The sequence below is a fragment of the Orcinus orca genome, chromosome 1 (assembly GCF_937001465.1).
Source record: "Orcinus orca chromosome 1, mOrcOrc1.1, whole genome shotgun sequence".
Classification (NCBI taxonomy): domain Eukaryota; kingdom Metazoa; phylum Chordata; class Mammalia; order Artiodactyla; family Delphinidae; genus Orcinus; species Orcinus orca.
The window spans coordinates 188,201,541-188,225,846 of record NC_064559.1 but is presented as its reverse complement, the minus strand read 5'-3'; the positions used below and the strand labels follow the sequence as shown (position 1 = coordinate 188,225,846).

The 24,306-nt window shown below is 51.8% G+C and overlaps 1 protein-coding gene across 3 annotated transcripts in view; it reads right to left on the bottom strand.

The window, feature by feature from the left end:
• Positions 1 to 698: 698 nt before the first annotated feature.
• NKAIN1 (sodium/potassium transporting ATPase interacting 1) overlaps positions 699 to 24,306 on the bottom strand; it is a 49,351-nt gene continuing 25,743 nt past the window's right edge. The window contains exons 2-7 of one of the 3 annotated variants that reach the window (XM_004266556.3): positions 11,164 to 11,301; positions 9,666 to 9,746; positions 8,449 to 8,646; positions 8,038 to 8,098; positions 6,918 to 6,999; positions 6,621 to 6,762 (exon numbers count right to left, since the gene is read on the bottom strand). In XM_004266556.3, the coding sequence (XP_004266604.1) occupies positions 6,753 to 6,762; positions 6,918 to 6,999; positions 8,038 to 8,098; positions 8,449 to 8,646; positions 9,666 to 9,746; positions 11,164 to 11,301 (570 nt within the window). In that variant the 3' untranslated portion in view covers positions 6,621 to 6,752. Of the gene's footprint in view, positions 6,763 to 6,917; positions 7,000 to 8,037; positions 8,099 to 8,448; positions 8,647 to 9,665; positions 9,747 to 11,163; positions 11,302 to 24,306 lie in introns of all 3 variants that reach the window. The other 2 variants (XM_033422338.2, XM_049714276.1) reach the window with 2 other exon arrangements.

Here is a 24,306-nt window from a genome sequence, read left to right as displayed (position 1 = left end):
ATATTGGAATCCAGCCATGTCTCATCTCCTCCACTGCTGCCATTCTGACCAAGCACCACCATCCCACACCTGGATTATCTTGATAGTATTCTGACCTGGTCTCTGTGTTTCAGCCCTTGACCCCTTACAGTGTGTTCTCCACACAGTATCCAAAGGGATTCTTCCCAGCTCTGTGTTTTCCCATCTCAGATTAAAAACTGAAGCCCTTATGGTGTTCTTCAAGCCAATACAACACCTGACACTCCCCCCACCCCTTTATCTCTCGGACTTCATCTACCACTCTCTCGTTTCCTTGCTTTGAACCACCCTGGCCTCCTTGCTTCCCTCCAGTATTCAGGCTCTGACTCAGAACCTTTGCACTTGCTGTTCCCTTTGTCTTCTTCTTCAGGTATTTTATCAAAACTTTTTCTCAGTGAGACCTTCCTGACTAACTTGATGTCCAATTTAAAACCAGAATCAATCCCTATCCTGTGTTCCCTTCCCTGCCCTGTTTTGCTCCATGACACTTATCTGACACACCATATACTTTACTGGTTTACCTATGTATGTCTGCTTCCATAGATATCCCCTACGAGAGCAGGGATTACATTGTTTTGCTCACTGCTGTATCCTCAGTGCCTGGCACATAGTAAGTTCTTAATAAATATTTGAAGGATGAATTCAGATGCTTTGGGTCCAATGAATTAGAATCTGGTACATGAGTGGAGCCCAGAAATCTGTATTTTAAAACGACATCCCAAGTACAGTTAGGATGGAGAAGCCCTGTTCCAGGTCAGCAGTAAAGAAGCCCAGGAATATTCTGCAAAGTCCAGCCCTCTCATTTCACTGAAGTAACCAAGACCGGAGGCGGGAGGAGTGGCCCCAGGTCCCAGGATGAGAAAGGGGCAGAGGAAGAACTCAGACTTCAGTTTTGGAGTATTTCAGTATTGGATGCCCAGCACAGGGCTCTCTCTGCAGCCCCAGTCGGCCTGGGCCTGATCAGTCTGGTTGAATCGCTGAATCCCTGGAAGCAAGGCTCAGGGTGGGGTGTGGTCCCCGGCACAGGTGGTGGCAGGCAAACTCAGACCTGCCTTTGCTCAAACTAACCAAGTGGTAAAGTTGTCAGTGTTTAAGTTCAAGAGTTGATCCTAGACTTTGAAATTATTAACCCATTTTTTAAAAATTTAAGACTATAACAATTATTAACAAATGCAATTAAACTTGGGGGAGAGAGTCTTAGAGTCGAGTTCTGATGTGAGGGAGCTGGCAGGCGTAATTTGGTAGGCCTTCCATGGCACTGGAGGAGGGCAAGTTTCAAAAATGTTTGAATGCCTCTTTACCTGGGTCTAGGATTTCCCAAACCTGGATCACCTGGGGCACCAGTGAAAAACACAAGTTCCTTCCACTGCCCAGATGTTGGGTTCAGTGTGGCTCAGATCAGCTCAGGAATTTGGATTTTTTTTTTTGGCGAAGGAATTTGGATTTTTAAGAGATGCTTATGCTCTGCAAGTTTGAGAAACCCTATCCAGGGCCATGCCTGTGGAGTACTGAATCTTATAAGGCAATAAGGTCTTGGTGTCAGGCCCTCCCTCATGCCTAGTCTGTTTAGAAACAGCAAGACCCAATTCCAACGCATTCAAGCAAACACTAGTCTGTCTACAAATCCCAGGAGACTCTTATGCTTGTCAAATGCACCTTGGGGAATTTGTATTCTAGTGCTTCAAAGAATGGCTTGGGGGGACTTCCTTGGTGGTCCAGTGGTTAAGACTTCGCCTTCCGGGCTTCCCTGGTGGCGCAGTGGTTGAGAATCTGCCTGCTAATGCAGGGGACATGGGTTCGAGCCCTGGTCTGGGAAGATCCCACATGCCGCAGAGCAGCTGGGCCCGTGAGCCACAACTGCTGAGCCTGCGCATCTGGAGCCTGTGCTCCGCAACAAGAGAGGCCGTGATAGTGGGAGGCCCGCGCACTGCAATGAAGAGTGGCCCCCGCTTGCCACAACTAGAGAAAGCCCTCGCACAGAAACGAAGACCCAACACAGCAAAAATAAATAAATTAATTAATAAACTCCTACCCCCAACATCTTCTTAAAAAAAAAAAGAAAACATTAAAAAAAAAAAAAAAGACTTCGCCTTCCAATGCAGGGGGTGTGGATTCGATCCCTAGTCAGGAGCTAAGATCCCACGTGCCTTGGGGCCAAAAAAACAAAAACATATAACAGACCAATATTGTAACAAATTCAATAGAGACTTTAAAAGTGGTCCACATCAAAAAAAAAAAAAAAAAAAAAAAGAATGACTTGGGCACCGTTATGACCCAGCAGTTATTGGAAGGTATGTCCTACCTGGATTATTCGAACGTGCAGAGGTTGCCGGGAGATGGCCCCAGGATGGCAGGAGCCCCACGGGGCTTTGTGGGAAGGCCAGCTTGACTGGTTCCAGAGTGATGAACGGGGACCCAGGGATGTCTGACACCTGAAGTTCATGCTGACATTAACCTCCCAAGTTTACATACATACCCACAAGAACACACATTTACACAGGGAAGTAAGAAACCCTAGGCCTCTTCCAGACAAAACACTGCTTCCTGCTTCCTTCCTCCAACCCACCCTTCCAGCCCTGCCAGTTCTCTCTACAGAACAGTTCTAATTGAGTAGCTTCTGCTCAAAATCCTTCAATAGTTCCCCCTGCCATCACACCAGGCCGATGCACTCTGGTTTGACATTCAGGGCTTCTGGATACGACTCCTTCCCTGGGAAGGCAGAATAATGGCCCCGCAAAGAGGTTCACATTCTAATTCCTGCAACCTGTGAATGCATTACATGGCAAAAGGGACTTTGCAGATGGAATTAAGGACTTTGAGAGCAAGAAATTATCCTGGATTATTCAAGTGGGCCCAATCCAATGACACGAATCCTTATAAGTAGAGAACCTTTCCTGGCTGTGGTTAGAGAGATGTGATGGAAAAGGGGTCAGAGATTGGGACTTCCCTAGTGGTCCAATGGTTAAGACTCCACACTTCCACTGCAAGGGGGCGCGGGTTCGATCCCTGGTCAGGGAACTAGGATCCCACATGCTGCACGGCCAGGGAAAAATCCAAAAGGTCAGAGGGCTGTGATGTTGCTGACTTTGAAGACGGAGGAAAGGGGCCACGAGCCAAGAAATGCACATAGCCTCTAGAAGCTAGAAAAGGAAACGGATTCTCCCCTAGAGACTCCAGAAAGAAATGCAACCCTCCAGACATTTTGATTTTACCCCAGTGAGACCCATGTTGGACTTCTACTGAACTGTAAGATAACAAATGTATACTGCTTTAAGAGACTAAAGTTGTGATAACTTATGACAGCGATAGAAAACGCATACATTCCCCACTGAGGCTCCCTCCAGCTAGTTCGTCTCTGGCCATTTTTACCCCAGACACTACGGGTTTTCCTCCCTCCACACCTCTGCTCATGCTATCGGTCCATCCAGGATGTTCAGATCACCTCTTTCCCGAGCTCCTACTAACCACCACCTTTCACGCTAAACTGTCCTCAGCATCGACCACCTGCTATCAGCGTCAGCTTCTGCCTGCTCACCCCCTGGGCTCCCCACTAGACCATAAACTCCTTATTTCCCTCTGACTCCGCGACCAGGAATGGTCCACAGAGGTTTGAATAGTGGACCTGGGCATCCTTATGTAGAACCTCTGGCTCTTGGCCCCTAACTGCATCAAGGTCACCTGGGGATCTTAAAAATCCCAATTCTACCAAGTCATTGTGGAAGAATGGGAGGTAGTGCCACGAGTGTTATTGGGAGAAGATTTCCAAGATTCAGAGTTAGGTGAGAGAAGCAGGGAGTTGAAGAGTGAGTAAAATATGTTTCCATTTGTGTGAAAAAGGGAAAAAAAATTTTATATAATTAAAAAATTTTTGACTATCTTCAGAAAGATATGAAAAATAAGTAAGAGTACATAGCCCCCTGGAACTTTCTGAATCCTGTACCACATATACTTATTACCTATTCACACACAAAAGTAAAATTTTAAAATTCAAATTACTGATTCTTCTTGTACAGTCAGAAAAGATGCCAGGATGTCCCAGTTGGGATGCAGGAATCTGTGTCTAAAGTACTGTCTGCCACCTTATTCCAAGTCAGGAACCGAATTTTTAGGAAGAGGACAGAACCAGGATGCAAAGGATATTTGAAAGCATAACCTTAAAATGCACTTAATCGGAAAAATGAAAGCTCTCCAAGGGATTGCAAAGCCAGTTTTGGGAACCCACTGATTTAATCCCTTCTCTGCATTTTATGGATGAGGAAAGAGAGGGAGTGTGACTTGCCCAAAGCTACACAGCCAGCCAGAGGGACAGGCCAGTGCCCCAGCAATGTCTGATAATGACAATGACAGATTCCCAACCTCTGCCCACCCTCCATGCAAAGACTTCTCCCTTAGAAGACCCTGCCAACTCACAGGGCAGGAGGACAGAAAGATAGAGAAGAAAACACCATCTTTTTTAATTAATTAATTTATTTTTTGGCTGTGTTGGGTCTTTGTTGCTGCGCACGGGCTTTCTCTAGTTGCAGCGAGGGCTACTCTTTGTTGCGGTGCATGGGCTTCTCATTGTGGTGGCTTCTCTTTGTTGCAGAGCACAGGCTCTAGGCACGAGGGCTGCAGTAGTTGTGGCACGTGGGCTCCGTAGTTGTGGCTCACGGGCTCTAGAGTGCAGGCTCAGTAGTTGTGGCACACGGGCTTAGTTGCTCCGTGGCATGTGGGATCTTCCCGGACCAGGGCTCGAACCCATGTCCCCTGCGTTGGCAGGCGGATTCTTAACCACTGCACCACCAGGGAAGTTGGAAAACACCATCTTTAATCAACCCACCTGCACAGAAACCAGGGCAACACTCCCTGCCTTGCAAGGTCCCAGTGAGAAGAAAATAGTCTCCTTGAAAAAACCATCTTACAAAAACAAAAGGCTTCAAAGCACCAGTGGCTCAAGTCGTTGAATAGAAAGGGGCTTGGGGGTGAGATGACAGCTGGCTGGGGGTGGCTCTGAGAAGAGAGGGCTGGAGGCAGGACTTGGTCCAGGAGCAGAGCAGCAGCCAGGCCTGAAGGGAACTGTTGCCCTCCTGAGCTGTACCCATAGCTAACCAGGCTCACCATTTGGGACCTTGGGCCCTGTAGTGACCAGAGGGACTCCTGGGTTAGGCTCTTTGGCACAGACCTGCAGATGGGATGGTAGGGTGGGGTCCAAGTTCAGGATATTTTGGCCTTAGATGGGAGGGAATGCTAGATCAGAGGGTGGAGAGCAAGGAATGGTCCCCATGGATGGGCTCAGGTGTGCAACCGTCTGTATTTCCATCTGGTTCCCCCGTGCCTCCCACCCTCCTTCCTAAGCCAGGACCACTCCTACTTCACAAACTGGAAGCTGAGGCCTGATCCTCCTGCCCTGAGATTCACCAGTCAGCGCACAGGATGCAGGGTCCTCAGAGCGGTCTGTGGAGGGAGGCGAGGAGAATGGGCCCTCATCTCTACTTGCTCTTAAGGAAGGGTGCTGGCCCTCCAGACCCCCCACTATGACCCCCACCCCCATTCTGCCTCTTCAGAACAACTTCTGGATTTGTTAGAGGTTGCTTCTGGACACCGGCGTGATCATCAACACTGGTGATCTTTGAACACTGTTGACCAGGCAGCACAGATGAGCCCTTTTCCACTCCGAAACCACAGGTCTTCCAGCTGGTGAGGTGGATGGAGCCACCAGGGGTTGGCAGAGTTGCTGAAGGGGTGGGGGATCATGGGTACAGCAGGCTCAGGGACGTGGAAGGGGGTGGGGCGACTGAGTCGTGTCCCCCCTTTGCTAGAGAGAGCTTGAAAGCTTTGCCAAGGGTGGACAGAGGCCGAGTCTAAGAAGGCTTCCCTGTGGGTCAGGCTGAATTCAGGGCTCTGGGATCCGTCCATCCTGTTCCCAACAAGAGAACGAATATATTGCTTTAAGAGAGGAGTTAGCAAGTGGTGGTGGTGGTATGTGAGTGTGGTGTATATCACATGGGTTCTAGAGTGGCCAAGCTGGAAGGGGGCTCGGAAATGGGTTTTGGAGTCTGAAACTACAGATCATATTCAAGGCCTGCCGCCACCAAAAGCCCAGCTGTGTGGCCTCAAGCAAATTGCTTTACATCTCTGGGCCTCAGTTTCCGTATCTGCAAAATGGGGATTATGTAAAATCCCAGTATAGTCCAGGGAATTGAGAGTCAAGTGAAAAGGCTAGAAAGAGCTCCATTTACGAAGGGATTATTTTAATTATTTGAGGTCGGAAACTGAGGCCCAGAGAGGGTAAGGGCTTTGCCAGATGTCACATAGAGAGTTAGTGATGGAGCTGCGATTAGAACCCAGAACTCCTGCTTCTAGTTCAGGGTAACTTTCCCCAGGGCTGGTGAATGAATGTGGTGAGATGGGGGTGAGTCTGTCTGTCCTGTCCTTTCTCTCTGGACAGGGAACAGGATGCTGGGTGAAGAAGGGTGAAAGGGAGAGGCTGGAGAAGGGCGGGAGGCTCCGGCACACGCCAAGGTGGAGATAAAAAAATACAAACCCCGCGAACCCCCTCCCCCGCCCCACCCCCGCCCCACCCCTTAAGTCCAGGCGGCTAAGCGCCAAGTCCATGTCTGCTTCGGACCCATGTCAAGCCGACCCAGGCTGCAGTCCGGTCAGCGAGCCGCCAGGGGGCACGCCTGCCATCTTGGCCAGAGCTCGCGGCTGCGGCGGTCTGTCTAGCCGCGGGGGTGGTCGTGGGGCAGAAGCTACTACCCCGCCCTGCAGGAAACAAAGGCAGGTTAGGGAAGTGGACCCCTAAGTAGGGAGGCGGCGAGACCCGGCTGCCCTCTCCGCTCCTCCCTCCCCTTCTTTCTCCTACACTAACGCCCGAGCCGGGGTCCCTCCACCCCACCCTGCTCCGCGCCGTGACCCACGTGTACAGAGGCTGCAGTTGTAAATGCGACGTCTTCTGCGGCGCCTGGTATCCATAGGAGTCAAAACCGCCGATGAAATCAACTGCGGAAGGGCAGACGGCACGTGGTTAGAGACGGGCCTGTGAAGGGGGCAAGTTATGGGAGGCTGGGTCCTGAAAGGGAGGGATCTGAGGCCAGACCCTGTACAGGGCCTTAGGGGTTGGGCTTTGTTCCAGTGTCCTGATGGACGGGCCAAGGCCCAAGAGGATAGAGAGCTGGGGGGTGGATGGGGAGGGTGGCCCTTTAAGGGAGAAGGGTGCGGAGAGGCAAGACCCGTTGGGCGTGGGAGTGGGACGAACTGGGAATGGTTGGTGCTTGACAGGAGTGGGGCTGTGGAGCCCCTCAGAGCGACAGGAAGGGGCCTAAGAGGGGCAGGTAGGGGGGCAGTGCTGGAGCTTTGGATTGGGCACCTGGACGTCTGGGCCTCAGCCCAGAATGGGCTGGCTATGCAGATCCCCACTCACCCTGCTGCCTCTTCTTCCCCAGCCCCCAGAGGGGCCCCTTAAATCAGGGATCCCCAACCCCCAGGCCACAGACCGGTACTGGTGTTAGGAACCGGGCCACACAGCAGGTGAGCGGCAGGCAAGCAAGCGAAGCTTCATCTGTATTTACAGCCGCTCCCCATCGCTCGCATTACCGCCTGAGCTCCGCCTCCTGTCAGATCAGCAGCGGCATTAGATTCTCATAGGAGCGTGAGCCCTGCTGTGAACTGCGCATGTGAGGGATCTAGGTTGCACGCTTCTTATGAGAATCTAATGCCTGATGATCTGAGGTGGAGCTGAGGCCGTGATGCTAGTGCTGGGGAGCAGCTGCAAATACAGATTATCATTAGCAGAGAGGTTTGACTGCACAGAGGCCATAATAAATCAATGCACTTGAATCATCCTGAAAGCACCCCCCCACCCCCCGTCCACGGAAAAAAATGTCTTCCATGAAACCGGTCCCTGGTGCCAGAAAGGTTGGGGACCGCTGCCTTAAATAACCCAGGGCTCCCTCCTGCTCTGGCCCCTGTCCAGGGTGCTGACTGCGTGGGGTGGCACGCGGCCAGGTTTCCCCAGTTCCCTAGGGGCTCCGCACTCACAGCTGTCCTCCTCCTCCAGGAATACTTTGCTCACGTAGCAGGCGAACACGAAGCCGAACAGCTGGGGGAGGACACAGCGCGTCAGGGAGGGAGGAGAGGGAAGCTCTTCCTTCACCCCCTGCCTGGCCCTGCCCACCCCCGCTGGGGGGTCCATGTGTGCTAAGAGGAAGGCAAACCCATAACAACTCCAAGTCAAATGACTGCGCCTTAAACTTAATATACCTGGTTCTATTCTCCGTTCTGGGAGTATGATTTTGGACAAGTAATTATTTTACCTCTTTGAGCCTCAGTTTCCCCAGTTGGACCTGGGCAATACCTTACTGGCTTGTTAAGAGGAAAGAGGATCATGGAACTGTGTGTGTAAAGTGCCTAGGGCAGGGCTGAGACAGGCAGGGGGACAGGAGAACTCACAGCCAGGAAGATCTGCAGGGCACTGCTGAGTGCTTCAATGTAGGGATAGTCAAGCAGGCAGCCGGTGACCGAGATGACATGGTGGTCCTCCAGGGCCAGGCGGGAGTTCAGGACAGGTGTCACCAGGCAGCCTGGCCCGTTCTCCATCCACCAGGAGCGGTGCAGGGATGTGTTGAAGGTCATGATGAAGTCCCGGTCCTAGGGGCAGAGGGGCCTAGGATACTGAGCTTGGGCCGGAGGTGGTGGGGGTGGGGCGGAAATCCTCCCCAGGCTCCAGGAGACTTCTTTTTTTTTTTGGCAGCACCGCACTTCTTGTGGGATCCTAGTTCCCTGACCAGGGATCGAACCCGGGCCCCGGCAGTGAAAGTGCCGAGTCCTAACCACTGGACCCCCAGGGAATTCCCTCCAGAAGACTTTATATAAGGTCTGCTTCACACCTGGGTTGTTGTAACAGCTTCCCTTCCTGGCTTGATTTGCGAAAAGTATGGAAGTCTGTATCTGCAAGTCTACATTTGGCCAGTAGGTGGCGCTTGATGACCATGCAGGCCTCACTCCTCTATCAGAGATGGAAGGGGCTGCTTCAAACCCACAGGAGTCTCAGAATTTCAGGGCTGGAAGGGACATTAATGGTGACGGGGTCCAATTATCCAGCTGTTGGTGAAATTCTCAATACAGACCCCTTCACAGCCCATTCAGCCTCTCCACTGCTCCCTGTGTGTGACCCTGGGCAAACCTCTTTAGACCTTGGTCTCCCCGTTTGAAATGGAGAAGGGGCTGGCCTACATCAGAAGTTCTCACCCACGTGTGCATCTGTTTTCCTCAGTCCATTCACTCAGGCAGTCTATTAACAAATATTCACTGCATGCTGACTTGGTGCCAAGCACTGAGACGTTCGATCTCCTTTCATCCCCTCAGCAACCACATGAAATTGGGGTTTCTATTCACTATACTTACTAGATGACGAAATTGAAGCTCAGAGAGGGTAAGCCACCCTCGGGACCGCGAGGGAATTCCCCATCACTTGTTTTTAAGAAGTACAGAGGATGCCAGAAATGAAAACGTAGGGATAGGGGATAGGGAGCACAGATTACTCGAATGTGTAGAGGGCGGTCTCTTCAAGAGATGCTGCCCCTGAGACCCACACCACAGGAGCCCTTGGGGCAGGGGATGGGAAAGGTCAGTCTCTGCTCTCTGGCACTGCCAGGCCTGAGGCTTACCTGGGACAGCTGTCCGACCTCCAAGTAGAAGCAGATGATAAACGCATTCCAGCCAACCCAAAGCACCAGCCAGGCTGCATACTGGGGAAAGCAGAGGTGGGATCAGGGTGGGGCCTGGAGGAGTGGGGATGGGGCGGGTCAATGGACGGAGGAGACCTTTGCAGGGGAAACTATGACAATGCCTCACTCAGAAAGCAATATAGTTTACACATCATTTTACAACCATCCAGTCCTTACCAGAGCCCTGCAGGGAAGGCGCTGTCTTTCTCTTTAAAGATAACTAAGTAAAGGCTCAGAGAGGTTGACATTTTCCAAGATCACACAGCTAGGAAGAGGTAGGGCTGGCATGCAAACCTAAGTCCTCTGGTAGCTAATCCTATCCACTCTGCAGAGAACCACAGACACCAGATGGCATCCTACCCATGGCAAAGAACTAGAGAGGAGCTGGATATTTCCACCCAAATCCCATGCCTAAGCCAGTGGCAGCCGTCTGGCAGACAGTGCCGTTTACAGTGGTGCCGGGGGCTTTCCTGAGAACTGGAGAGAAGGGTCCTCTTATCTCAGGTGAGGGAGAGCTTTGGAAGGGCCCTGTTCACCTGGCTTCTGGAACTGAGCCTGTGGGAGGTGTGGAGAAGCCCTAGAATGAGCGCGAGTGGGCTCTGGGGGGGGCATGACATTACATGGCATTGTTACTTTGGGTGTCAAGCATTTCTGTCATAAATCTATCAGAAAGCCTTTTCCCTCAAGAGAGGTGTATAAATGAGTCACTGAAGAAGAGCAAGGGACAAGGATGAGACTAGTTGAAAACAGGAGTTTGATAATCAAGGACCAGAGCTTGGAAAGAGGAAGTAGGAGGAGGGAGCCAGGGACATAATGCACTCCTGGGATTGGGGCACAGGAGGCACTGGCCTCAAGGCCACACTAGCCACACTAGACCACATTTTTGATGAACATCAAGGGACAGAAGCCAAGCCTTCCTGAAGCAACTTGAGAAACCAAACAAGATGAAGTCCAGCCCTCGCACGGGCTTACTGGGCAGCGTGGTGATGCGGCAGGAGCCTTCGCTCTGGACAGGATGCTCTAACCCTGCCACTTATTAGCTGTGTGACTTTAGGAAGCCTTGTCACCTTTCTGAGCCTCATTTCCTCATCTGGAAAATGGAGATAAGATATACTTCGCAGGGCTGTCGTAAAGATAAGTAAAGCAGGTGAAACTCTTAGCACGTGCCTGGAATATGGTAGGCACTCACTAAATGATATACCTTGTTAATATTTGGAATTTTCTGTAGAAAATTCTTTAGGAAAAATACTAATTTTGTCTCCACTGAGCAAAGAAGCATTGGGATTTGAACATCCACATCACCAGCTGGGCTGGAGCCCAGCCAGTGGCAGGGGTCTAGGTGCCCAGGGTGGAGGGCAGCTTTGGCTGGAGAACAAGGTGGGAACGGATGGGGATGAGAAGAGGGGGTTGGCTTGTGGAGAGGCCAAGTGAGCCATACCAGAATGAGGTACCGGGAGCGGTACTGCACGGTACCAAAGATGCCCAGGATAACTGCCATGATGTGCAGGAAGTTGGCTAGGATAGGAGCCCACTGGTAGCCCAGGAAGTCAAAGATCTGCCGCTCCAACGCAGCCACCTGTGGGAAAGAGCAGGCTGAGGCCACAGTCACCACCTAAAAAAGGAGGACAGGTACTCCTTTTCAACCCTGTGGAGCAGGTGACACCAGTTACCATGGTGATGAGGAACCATGACCTGATTATACACAAGTCTCAGAGCCATCCCAGCCCCGCAGTTCCAAAGGGATGCTGGGAAGTGAGGACAGGTCTGTGAGGATGAGCGGGACAGAGCCCTGTTCATCACTTAGGGGTGGGCTAAAGGGAGATGGGAGCCGGGGTTCAGAACGCCTTCCTCCCTGCCAAGAAGCCTCCCCATTGGCATCTATACTTTCCCTGGGGGGCGGGTCTCTGCCCGTGGTCAGGATCCAGACTGCCTCCCCCTAGCTCTGGCCTAGGGCTGAGCCAGGGCCCTGGAGACCCCGGGGAAGCCTGGGGGCTCGGTCACGTTCTTCCAAGGACCCCTATCTGGAGGTTGCCCTGGCCCACGGGATCCATGGGCTACAGAGAAAAGGGATTTTTTTCACTCCCTGTCCCGGAGGGAGCTGTAGTAGGTTGCACAATTGGCCTCAAATTCTTTCTCTTCCTACTTCCGTGCTCTTTAGCAGTGCCCTCCCACACTAATTTTGTGCTTGGTCACGTGACTTGCTTTGTTCAAGGGGACTTCAGCAAAGAGGAAGCAAGTGAAGGCTTGAAAAACGCCGGTGCATTGGAGCTTGCCCACTTGTTATACTTGTAACACAGAGAACACCTTGTGAAAGAGCTCAAGCCGACCTGCTGGAGGAAGAGAGGCCACAGAGAAAAGAACCAAGGCACCCCAGCTGACTGACAGTCAACCATCAACACACACGAGTGAGGCCATCCTAGATCATTCAGATGCTAGCCAACCCACCAACTGACCAAAGACAGGTCACCAGACCAAAAAATCTCCCAGCTGACCCACAGAATCGTGAGCTAAATAAAATGGTTGTTTTATTTTTTATTATTATTTTTCTTCAATTTTTGGCTGTGCCACGCGGCTTTCACGATCTTAGTTCCCTGACCAGGGATCGAACCCAGGACCATGGCAGTGAAAGTGCTGAGTCCTAACCACTGGACCACCGGGGAATTCCCTAAAATGGCTGTTTTAAACCACTACATTTTGGAGGGATTTGTTATGCAGCAAAAGGTAACTGATATAGGACTCAATCAACACTCCCTTTCCAGAAGCCCCTGGTTCAACCTTTCAGCTGATACATTTAGGAACAAAGGTACCAAGGATACCAGTTGTTATTGACTGTCCCATATTCCTTCTTCTGTTGACAGAACTTATCTCTTTGTTTTGGAAACTGCCTCCCAGACCCTCAGTCCATGTGGCTTGGGTGGGGCTGAGCCCACTTCTAATTTCTTTTTTTTTTTAAATAAATTTATTTTATTTATTTATTTTTGGCTATGTTGGGTCTTCGTTCCTGTGTGCAGGCTTTCTCTAGTTGCGGCGAGTGGGGGCTACCCTTTGTTGCGGTGCGCGGGCTTCTCATTGCAGTGGTTTCGCTTGTTGCAGAGCACAGGCTCTAGGCACGTGAGCTTCAGTAGTTGTGGTATGCGGGCTCAGTTGTTGTGGCTCATGGGCTCTAGAGCGCAGGCTCGGTAGTTGTGGCGCACGGGCTTAGTTGCTCCACGGCATGTAGGATCTTCCTGGACCAGGGCTTGAACCCATGTCCCCTGCATTGGCAGGCGGATTCCTAACCACTGCACCACCAGGGAAGTCCCCCCACTTCTAATTTCTGCAGTGGGCTAGTGACCCAAGTCTAAGCAAATAGGCAACACACAGTGATCAGTCCAGGGATGGGCACTCAGCCTGCGCCCTGAGAGTTATCCTGGATACTTGCTGGGGCATCAGGACAGAGATTCCACCTGCCAAGATACCTGGATGGGCATAGTGTCAGCTGAGAGCTGTTGGTGGCTGTCTTTGCCACCACTTGGGGGACAGCCAGCTTGAGGAGGAAGCCAAAGCTAAAGGAAAGAGAGTGAGGAAGGAAGAGTGAACAAACAAGGGGAGTGTCTGGGAGACATCGTTTTAGGTCTGAGGATCTAGCCATGCCTAAACAAATTCTCCCTCCTTGTACTTCTGATTCTGTCACTTGCACCCAAGAGTCCTGACTACATAGAAGGAGAGAGAAGAGGGTCTGCCTAGGGAGGAAGAAAGAAGATCCTGATAAAGTAAGAAGATCCCAGAAGCCTTTTTCCTGGCAGGGAGGCAAGAGGAGATGGAGCTGATGGTACCACACAGATGGCAAAGCTTGGGCAGAGACCCAGGAAGCTGCAGGCCCAACCCTGGCACCCACCCACCTGGCACCAGCCTGCCTCTTGCTGGTGACTCCCCTCCCAGAGCTCTGCAGATTGTAAAGAGCCTTCCAAGTTCATCTCTCACTGGATACTTCTTGGCAGAAAGGCACTGCTGAGATCATTAACTCAGAAGAAAGAAACCATGAGGCTCAGAGAGGGGAAGTGACTTGCCCAAGGTCACACAGCAGGTTGGTGGCAGAGCCAGACAGCCATTCTGCCTTTGTCTGCCTCCTGTCCCACCTTGGCACCAACACACCACCTTTCCCAGTTGGCACTGGCTCTGGAGTTAAGACATGTGGTTTCTGGTTGAGAGTCTGACACTGGTTCCTGGCTTACTTGGGCAGGCTACCTGCTCTGTGGGTCATGAGATCCTCTTACATAGAGGCTGCCAGACTAAATGACCTCTAAGGGCCCTTCTGGTTTTGAATCCAGTGGCCTGCCAACCTTGGGGGAGAAACTCCCCAGGCTGCTTCCCCTCCCCAGAGCTCCTGCCCCACTTCTCTTCTCCTTTCTACCCTGACTCTGTTAGGCCTTAGGGAGTCCTGGTGGTTTGCGGTCCAGCTGGATGCTCTCGGTTCAGCTGGCACGGGGTCCTGGCAAGGAGGGTGAGACAGAGTTGCCCAGGCTCATAGTGTAGTTGGGGAGACACCCTGCCTGGATACAACTACCTAAACCTGACATCACCCCTACCCCCACTCTGGCCCTAGCTCAAAACTCCTGTGTTCTCAGGGACCTCATTGATAAAGTGAGCAGCACTGGAGTCACCAAAACTCAAGTTCCAACTGCAGTTCTGCTGTGTGACTTAGGGCAAATTACTTTCCCTCTCTGAGCCTATTTCTTTAACTATAAATGGGGAAGATAATCCCTCCCCTGAGAAGTTGTTGTGAGGATATGGAGACACCACATAAACTAATAATTAGACTTAATATATGGTGGTTAATTCGTAGGAGACCTAACAGTCAAAGCTTCTTAGTTGGGCTTTGAAGGCTGCTAGGATCTGGCTCAATTCTTTATTCCCAGCCAGTTCCTGCCCCCAAGCAGCTGAAATAACAGTTGAGGATCCACCATCATTTCCCTTTCCTTATATCCAAGTCCTCCTTGGTTTTCAAAACATAGCACAATTTTCTCCGTTCCTAGGAAGACCTCCTGACTGGCCCAAAGGGATCTCTCTTTCCACTGAATATGGAACACTGGCGGTTCTTGTCACTCTGAGCCATCCTTCCAGCCTCCCTCCAGCCTCCCATCCAACAACTGCTCACTCATTCATCAAAACGCCATCCACATCCATTTACTCCTCCATCTGACATCTGACATGCCCTCATCCACCCAGGGTACATCATTTACTTATTCACAGAACGTTTAGTCTGTGTCAGACCCTGTGCTGGTGCGGATATGCTGAAATGAATACGTTGCAGTCCCTGCCCTTTGGGAACTCAGAGCCTAGGAGGGGAGACGGATGGAAAATTGGACAGTTAAAAACCACTGTGATCAGAGGGATAACCCAGGCCTGAAAGATGCTGCCTCTCCCTCCAATGGTGAGTGCAGAAATCGATGTAAATAAATAAATAGTTTAATTGAGATTCAGTGTCTTATAAATAACCCCAATTCTAAAGTTGTTATCTTTTATTCAAAAACCAAGGCAAATATTCCAGAACTCCTGCTTCTGCAGCAGTGACATGCAGGTAATTAACAAATAAAGATAAGAACAAAAAATAGGAGGAATATCTTCCCCATCTGGTTGCAATGACTTAGAAACAATAATCTCAGGGCTGCAGCGGTGGTAAATCATAACTGGCCTTGGAGTGTCTCTTTTTTTCTTCTTCCTTCTGGCCGCACTGCTCTGCATGTGGGATCTTACTTCCCCAACCAGGGATGAAACCTGTGCTCCTTGCACTGGAAGTGCGGAGTCTTAACCACTGGACCACCAGGGAAGTGCCTAGAGTGTCTTTTTCACTTTGATGGGAGGACCTGTGTGGAGACAATAGCAACCTACTCCGTTGCAAAAAGTTCAAGTACACGTGCATTGAGAGGGAAAAAGTGACTTCGGTGGGCTTCCCTGGTGGTGCAGTGGTTAAGAATCCCCTGGCCAACGCAGGGGACGCAGGTTCGAGCCCTGGTCCGGGAAGATGCCACATGCCACAGAGCAACTAAGCCAGTGCTCCACAACTACTAAGCCTGTGCTTTAGAGCCCACGAGCCACAACTACTAAAGCCCGTGAGCCTAGAGCCCGTGCTCCCCAACAAGACAAGCCACCGCAATGAGAAGCCCACGCACTGCAACGAAGAGTAGCCCCTGCTCGCCGCAACTAGAGAAAGCCTGCGCGCAGCAACGAAGACCCAACGCAGCCAAATTAATTATTTTTTTAAAAAAGTGACTTCAGGGATATTTTTTCCTGGTTAGCCTACAAGTTAGGTGAGGCTGGCTTCTTGGGTCTCTCTCCTAAGTGGGCCAGCACAGAAGCTTCTGTGGGCAACTGCTATAGCCTCCCGCCTCATCTCCTGGCAGAAGGAGGCTGCCTACCAACCTACCGAATGCTTTTTCTAAAGCACAAATCTGGTCGAATCACTCTTGTCATCAATGCAGCCCAGAGAGCCTGGGGTAATCCTTATGGCCTCTGGGCCAGCCAATCCCCCGGTCACAAGGACCCCAGATAAGCGGGGTGAGTCCCCTGACTGTAGTCCCAGAAAGACAGATGAGATCCAGTCCCCCCAGCCTCACAGCCCTGTCTGGATCTGTCAATGCCCACAGAGTAAGGCCCACTTTCCTGCCCATTGGTCCTCTCTGCCCTTGATCTCCACAACGCTCTATGCCGCTTCCTCTGACCCAGCCCTCCCCTGGCCCCCGGCCCCCTTTCATGACCCCTTCCACACCAGCAAGTGTCTCTACGGCCTCGGCGCCTTCCCTAGGGGGTCCCCCCACCCCTTAAACGTTGCACCCAAGGATGCTGTCTTCCCTGTAGTCTTCTCAGTGACTCTGTTTCTCTTCTCTCACCCCATGCTCCTCAGGCCCAAAGGTGGGGTTGGTATCCTCTGGGGTCCCCAAACTGCCTGCAGAACTGTGCGACCCAGTGGCTATCCCACCCTCATCCACTGCTGGACTCATCAGCCACTGGCCTCCGGGTCTTGTCCCTTCCTTGAAAACGATCCCACGGCCGCTGCATCATCCTGGTCGACTCTGACATCTGGGGGCCACCCCCTCCAGCACCCTAACCTCTCAAGTCCTCTCCCATGACCTTTGCTTCCATTCTTCCTTGTCCATGGCCACTTCTTGGAATGCGTCATCACCCATAACTGCCCTGCCTCCGAAGTCGCCAATTTGAGAGCCCCTCTCAGACACCCCAGCTTCTTCCCAACACCCTTCACGATGACGGGCCCATCAGCCTGCTGGGATCACATGACCCCTCACTTCACCATCAGCTTTGCCTGTAACCCAAACTGTCATACTCCTCTGCCTTTTCATCACGTCTGTGAGGAAAAGCCCACACCTGGATAAACCCAATTAATAGTTTTCTCAGTTCTCGCAAAGCAGCCAAGCACTTCTGGAGAAAGTCACTCCACGGGGCAGACTGGGGCCACTGGAGATCCGGAATAATCGACTACAAGAAGCTCCCCGATGCTGTCCCACAACCCAACTAGGCTTCTCTGAGGAACTCACTCCTAATATTTCAGATCTTCTTGCTGTCCTCAACCCTCCTGGGTCCCCTTCGCCCCCACCCTGGTAAAGACCTGGTCTCCCCCCACCCCCTATACTTGACGCTCTGTCCCTCCCCGCACTAAAGGTCAATGCCTCCTCCTGCATTCTGAACCCTGTCTTCTACCTACTCGGGAGCCCACATCACCCACGATCTCTTCTCTTGTAAACCCAATCTCTTCCCCTGCCCAGAATCCTTCCCACTGGCTCCTAAACATGCTTAAGCCTCTTCTACTTAAAAAAATAAAGTAAATTGGGCTTCCCTGGTGGCGCAGTGGTTGAGAGTCCGCCTGCCGATGCAGGGGACACGGGTTCGTGCCCCGGTCCGGGAAGACCCCACATGCCGCGGAGCGGCTGGGCCCGTGAGCCATGGCCGATGAGCCTGCACGTCTGGAGCCTGTGCTCCGCACCGGGAGAGGCCACAACAGTGAGAGGCCCGCGTACCGCCAAAAAAACAGACAAACAAGCAAAAAACAAAAAAAAAATAAATAGAAAGTCCCCTTTTCCCCCTCCAACTAATGCCTTATCTAGTCCAATGCTCTCACATCCAAAACTGTTTAAAGGTCTCCATGCCCTCCCTGCTACTCACCCCTCCAGCCACTTGCTACAATTTGGTCCAGGGGTTAGCAGCAGAGCTGGGTTAGAATCCTGGTGCCGCTGGTTTTTCTACAACTCTGGGAAGTCACTTAACCTCTCTGTGCCTCAGTTTTCTCACCAACAAAATGGGTATGATTCATGGTACTTCCTTCATCTGGTTGTGAGGAGAGTCAGCATTATTTAAAATTACATTCCGCTGCCGAGCTCCCTGCCTCCCCCCTTGCTTTATTTTCTCCACGGCATTTATCACTGACTAACATACTATTCACTCCTTATTTACTGCCTCCTGCATTAGAAGACAAACTCCATGAGAGTGGGGATGTTCACTGCTGCATTTCCAGCGGCGAGAGCCGTGCCTAGAGCACACATTCTCCACCTCCTTGGCCTGATTCCGGTGCAGCCTATCCTCCTGCGCAGTCAGGCCCCTAAGTATCAGAGCACCTCAGGGCCACAGCCCAGCCCCTCTTCACACTCCACGTGTCCCAGCAAATGCATGTCCCCCCCCAGCTTCAGTTCCTTCAGCCTCCAGCCCTTTTATAACCAAGTACCCATTGGACGGTTCATCACGAACTTAATACATCCAAACCTAGTCCATTTGCAGTGATATGGGCCCCATGATGTGTCCGGCTGCATGACCAAGAACGGTAAGCTGTAGGCCCTGGTCTTCCTGCTGCTCACCTGCGTTCCCAGTCTGTCATCAACTGGCTCTCTGCTCTTCTGAATCTCTCTCACATCTGGCCACCTTCCTCCCTCTACCTTCTCTCACCTGGCCAACTGCAATACCAGCCCCCAGTCTACTTCAAGCCTAACCCACCCCTGTTTCCGGAGTGAGGCTTCCACGAGGCTCCCCTGCTGCCCCTCCCTCTGCCCTTAGCTCCCCACCCCCATCCCCGATTATTTATTTATTGGGTAGCTGCCAGCTGAGGGGGATGCAGTTGCCATGGGAACTTTCAGCCCTGAGTCAGGGCTGCCTCTGCTCTCAGTAGGATGCTCTTGTCTGTCTAGACGCCAACCCCAGGAGCCCAACACCAGGTGGGGGGTTGGGGATAGGGAGTGAGAAATGAATAATGCAGATGGGCCCACCCCGGCCCCCAGGAAGCCGGCTGGGGGAGAGGGCGGGCAGAGGGCTGGGCTTGGGGCCACAGAACCCAACAGAAGCCTCTTGTGTCCAAGCCCTTGCCAGCCAGTTCTGCAAGTCAACTACTTTCCTGTCCAAAATTCCAGCCATATCGCCAGGGGACTTAGATACAGAAGTCAGGCTGTCTGGGGAATGACGAGGAAGGGGCTCCTGAAGTTTCTGGAGAATAGTTTGGTCGCGCCTGGTCTCCTTTACTGACATTAGTTCACACAGATGCTGAGGTGGGAAGAACCCGCCATTGGGGGTCAGGCACACCTGAGTTCCATTCCCAGCTCAGTCCCTGACTCACTGTGTGACCTCAGGCAAGTTACTCCCCTTTCTGGGAAAACGTCCTGAGGATTTGGACAGTGCATGTAAAGCTCTCATCCCGGTACTTGGTACACAGTTGGTGCTCAGGATATGACTACAGCCTTTGCTGCATCCCCAAACTCAAGCCCCCCTTTTCCCAATGGATTTCTGAGGCAGCTGACAAAATTAAACTCGACTCAGCCCCTCATCCGTGAAATGAGGTAGTGGGACTGAAGCTGCTGATGGCAGAACTGGAAGGACCCCTGGAGATCTGTTGGTCCAACCCCCTCATTAGAGAGGTGAGCAAACTGACAGCAGAGAGGGGCAGTGACTCGTCTAAGGAGAGGGTCTTCTCTCTTTCTCTGAGCTCTGTCCCCATCTCCAGGGTCCATCTGGCGTCCATGCCATTTGAGTATGAGTTGAAATAAACAGCCAGCAAGAGATTAAAAGGAGTACAGTCATGGAGACCAGGTAGTCTCTGGCAGGGTCAGGGAAGATGGGCCTAAAAGGGACTCAATTCAGCAAACAAATATTTCTTGAGCACCTACTACGTGCCAGGCCCAGGTATACAGCAATGAGCAAGCTGGCGTGGTTTCGGCTCCATAGAGTTCTAGTCTAAAGACAGATACCACAGTCCTCTGGGAGCTGACGAAGGGGGCTTCTCTGCCTGGTTTCCCACCCACTGTGCATAGTGACCTGTGGGGAGTTCTTTCTACCCCCAACACACGCACACATTCTCTCTCTCTCTTTTCCAGGGCTCCCACAGCCCTTCTGCCTCTCTCTGTCCCAGCCTGGATCCTGCTGGAAAATGGCCAAGGCTATCAGAGTTAAGTGAAAAAAAAACCAAAACAAGCTGCAGAACAATATGATTCCATTTATGTAAAAAAAACAAAAGCAAAAAAAAAAAGACACATGAAATGTGTGTGATTGTAAATGCAGAATCAAGAGCCTGGGAAACATAACAAACGGTTATGAGAACCTCTCTCTAGGGAGCGGGAAGGGGGAAACTTTTACTTTTAAATACATAAACTTTGGTATTTCTAAGATGTTTTAAAACAAAGCTATAATTTTTAAAAAGTTAAGAGAAATGTTGTAAGATGTTGCTGACTCGTTGTTAGACTGTGTGAAAGAGCACTTGGGTGGCTCAGAGGATCTGAGGTCTCCTTCTGTGATGTGAATGTGCCTTGGGATCCAGGGCAAGATTCCTCTGGGCCTCAGTGTTCTCATCTGTACAATGGGGGCCTCTGCCGCTCCAAGTCGCTATCTAGGCCTGGTGTTGCTGTAGCCCGCCTGCCTTCAGGGGGACTGCCCTTGGGGTCCTGTGACCTCTGCTGAGAGCCTAATGGCCCGTCTTCACCAGAAGGTGGTTCTGCCAGTCCCTGGTACAGCCTGCCTCTAGGTTCTGCCTGGGTCATCAGAGCCCTGCCTCTCCCTGACTACACACAGATCCACCATCACCCCTCCTCCAGGTGCCATCAGCCCTCTCCCCACAGCCCTTGTGTGGCCACCTTGATATGAGGAGGCTCAGTGTGGTCACTTGAGTCTCCTGAAGTCACTCAGACAGGATGTGGCAGAGCTAAGGTCTAAGCCCTGTCTCTACACCCACTGCTCTTCCCACTCACCAGACATCTCTCCAGAGACAGTCACGGGCATACGAAGGGACAGAGTGGAGGCGGGGGCAGAACCTGCTCTGCATCAAAGGGCCTCTCATGAGCCGCCCAGCCCAGCCTCCCATGTGCAGTGAAGTAACAGCTAATGTTTATTAACCTATTAGTGCCAGGCACTGTCCTGAGTACTTCACACCTGTTCATTCATTCATTCTACGAATTCATTCATTCATTCTACCAATTCATTCATTCATTCTACCAATTCATTCATTCGTTCTACCAACAGTTCTTGAGCGTCTTTTCTAGGCTTAGTGCTGAGAACTCAGTGGTGAATACAGAGGGCCCAGCTCCTGTCCTCACGGGATGACAGTCCTGCCCGTAGCCTCCTCAGTGCAGTCATCAGAACACCTGCCCCAGGCCAGAGAGCAGGGGCAGTGGGAAAGGGGCAAGAAGAGAGGAAGCTCTTTCCCTCTAGAAAACTAGGGAACTCCCTGGCAGTCCAGTGGTTAGGACTCCATGCTTTCACTGCCGAGGGCCTGGGTTCAATCCCTGGTTGAACTAAGATCCTGCAAGCCGCGCGATGCGGCCAAACAACAAAACTAAACTAACCTCTCCCAATGGGTCTTAGAATTGTAGAGTCATTTATTGAGTACCTACTGTATACTACCCCTCATACTCGGGTCACATTTCTCTTTTTTTTTTTGGCCTGTGCTGAGTGGCTTGCAGGCCCAGGCCCCCGGCAGTGGAAGCGCAGAGTCCTAACCACTGGACCACCAGGGAATTCCTGGGTCACATCTCTTAATCTTCCCCCTACGGATAGATGAGGAAACTGAGGCTCAGGAAAGCCAAGGGGCTCGCCCACGGGCACACGGAAGAGCTGAGTCTGCAGCCGGTCTGCTGGCGCAGAGCCCTTGGCTCCCCACCAAGTGGTTCTCTGAGACTAGGCTACTCTCAGCCCTACAGCCCTGCTCCATAGCACCTTCTGCTCTCAAGGGTAACCTTCCTCCGCTCAGTGCTGCGCCCTCCTCCTCGGACAGCTCCCCAGCCCCCAAGTCCTCAGACTGCCATCTGTCTGTCCTCACACCCTCCCACTATGGCCCAGCCCCCTACCTCAGTTGGGCCTGGGGGAGCCAGGGAGCAGCTGGTCACTACCTTCCACGTAATTAGCCCTCAGAGACCATGCCTGGAGCTGTTAGAGAGGCCCAGGACTGTCTCAATGGGCTGGTCTGGCCAGCCCTGAACCTGTCAGGAGGCAGCGGCTGGGGCTTGGCCTGTCTCCATGGCAACCCCATCCCCTCACCCCAGTGATTACTGACCCGTCCACAGCTGGGGGGCTCCTCAGGCCCCTTCTGGGCAGACCTATCCCACTATACCTCTGAGCTGTCAGCTCCATTAGAACAACAGGTCTGGTAGTGGTCTAATTAGCATATATCTACATTAATTTGCATAACTCCTGGGCCTAGCAGCCCAGGGTGATATCAAGGTCAGTCTAAAATCAAAGGGTCCCTCTAATCTCATGGGGTGCCTAGCTCCTCATCGACCATCTGGTCCAAACTCACAGGCGCCAGACTGGGAGGTGGTATGGGCAGTGCAGAGAAGGGCCTTCAGGCCAGTGACTCTCTGTGACTCAGTCTCCTGCTCTGTAGAATGGGCACAAGGTGCCTACTTCACAGCGGTGTTGAGAAGATCAACACCGGGACTTCCCTGGTGGTCCGGTGGTTAAGACTCCGAGCTCCCAATGCAGGGGGCCCGGGTTCCATCCCTGGTCAGGGTACTAGATCCTGTATGCCGCAACTAAAAGATCCTGCATGCCGCAACTAAAAGATCCTGCCTGCCGCAACTAAGACCTGGCGCAGCCAAATAAATAAATAAATAAATAAATATATTTAAAAAAAGATCAAGGGGTCTTCTAGATTCATTCCCAAGTCCAGGCCTCACCCCACTCCTCCAACCCCCAATCTCCACTCCTGGAGCGCTCTGCTTCCTGCCTGTGGGGCAGGCCCTTCTTACAGGCCCATAGAAGCCTGCAGGAACCTGCTCTCCCCCAGGAGGCTCCTCCCACCAGGCCCTCCCTCAACCTTAATTTCTGGGTCCTGGCTGGAAGTGTATTAGAAGCTGCAGGCTACCAGCTTTGGCCTTTCATCAACACCTCTGGGCTTTGACCTGGTTGGTGCACAGCTGAGAAGCAGGGGAACAGAGGGCATCTGGCCTCACCCTGGCCCCCAGCACCACCCACTCCAGCGCACCCTTTGGAAAACCATGTGAGGCAGTTTAGGGCATGCTCTGGAGTCACACTGCTTGGGTTTATCTTCCAAATGAGCCTCAGTGTCTCCATCTGTAAAATGGGGATAACAAGCCACACTTCTTGGAGTCATGAAAATTAAATGAGATAATGTATGTCAAGGGCCTGACATAGTAAGCACTCCATAAATGTTAACTGTTATTATTAAAATAATGACAGTAATAAGAAAGAAACCTGAGACCACCTTGAGGGTCAAAGAAGGGTTTACAGAGGAGGTGATATTTAAATGTGGCCTTGAACTGACTATAAAAAAAAAACCCAACAGCACTGCAAACACTCTGGATGTCCATCAGAAGGACACACAGTAAATTATGGCACCTCCCTGTGATGAAACCAATACAGCCGTTACAATGGTGAGGAAAGAGGGCCAACCTGCGTGGTGTGAAAAGGCTGCAGGGCCACTTGAGATGTATGATCTTATTTTTGTGTAGAAGAAAGAAAAAGAGGCTTCCCTGGTGGCGCAGTGGTTAAGAGTCCGCCTGCCGATGCAGGGGACATGGGTTCGTGCCCCGGTCCGGGAGGATCCCACAGGCCGCGGAGTGGCTGGGCCGTGAGCCATGGCCGCTGCGCCTGCGCGTCCGGAGCCTGTGCTCCGCAACGGGAGAGGCCACAACAGTGAGAGGCCCACGTACCACAAAAAAAAAAAAAAGAAAGAAAAAGAATCATCAAACTGTTAACTCTGGAGAGTGGAATTGGAAGGGGTCTTTGAGAGTCAACTAGAGATATTTCTGTAAGGTTGTTACATTGATGAGAAATACTTTTATAAGAAAACAAAATAAAGAAGAAATTACTAGGGGATGAATGAGCATGGGCAAAACCCCTGAGGTGTGGGCGGGGTGACCAACTGTCCTGGTTGGCCTGGGGCTGTGGAGTTTCTTGAGGTGCAGCACTTGAGTGGATAAACCCCAAAGTCCCAGGCAAACTGGGACAAGCCGGTCACCCCAGATGTGGAAGGGTATGGACCACTTATGGGCCTGGGGACAGCTCTGGATGGATGAAATGAGGGGTGGCAGGGTGGGAACACTGGGCTGGGCCTCAGACCTAGAGCTTTATCCCGCTGGCCCCAGGAGCCAGGGAAGGT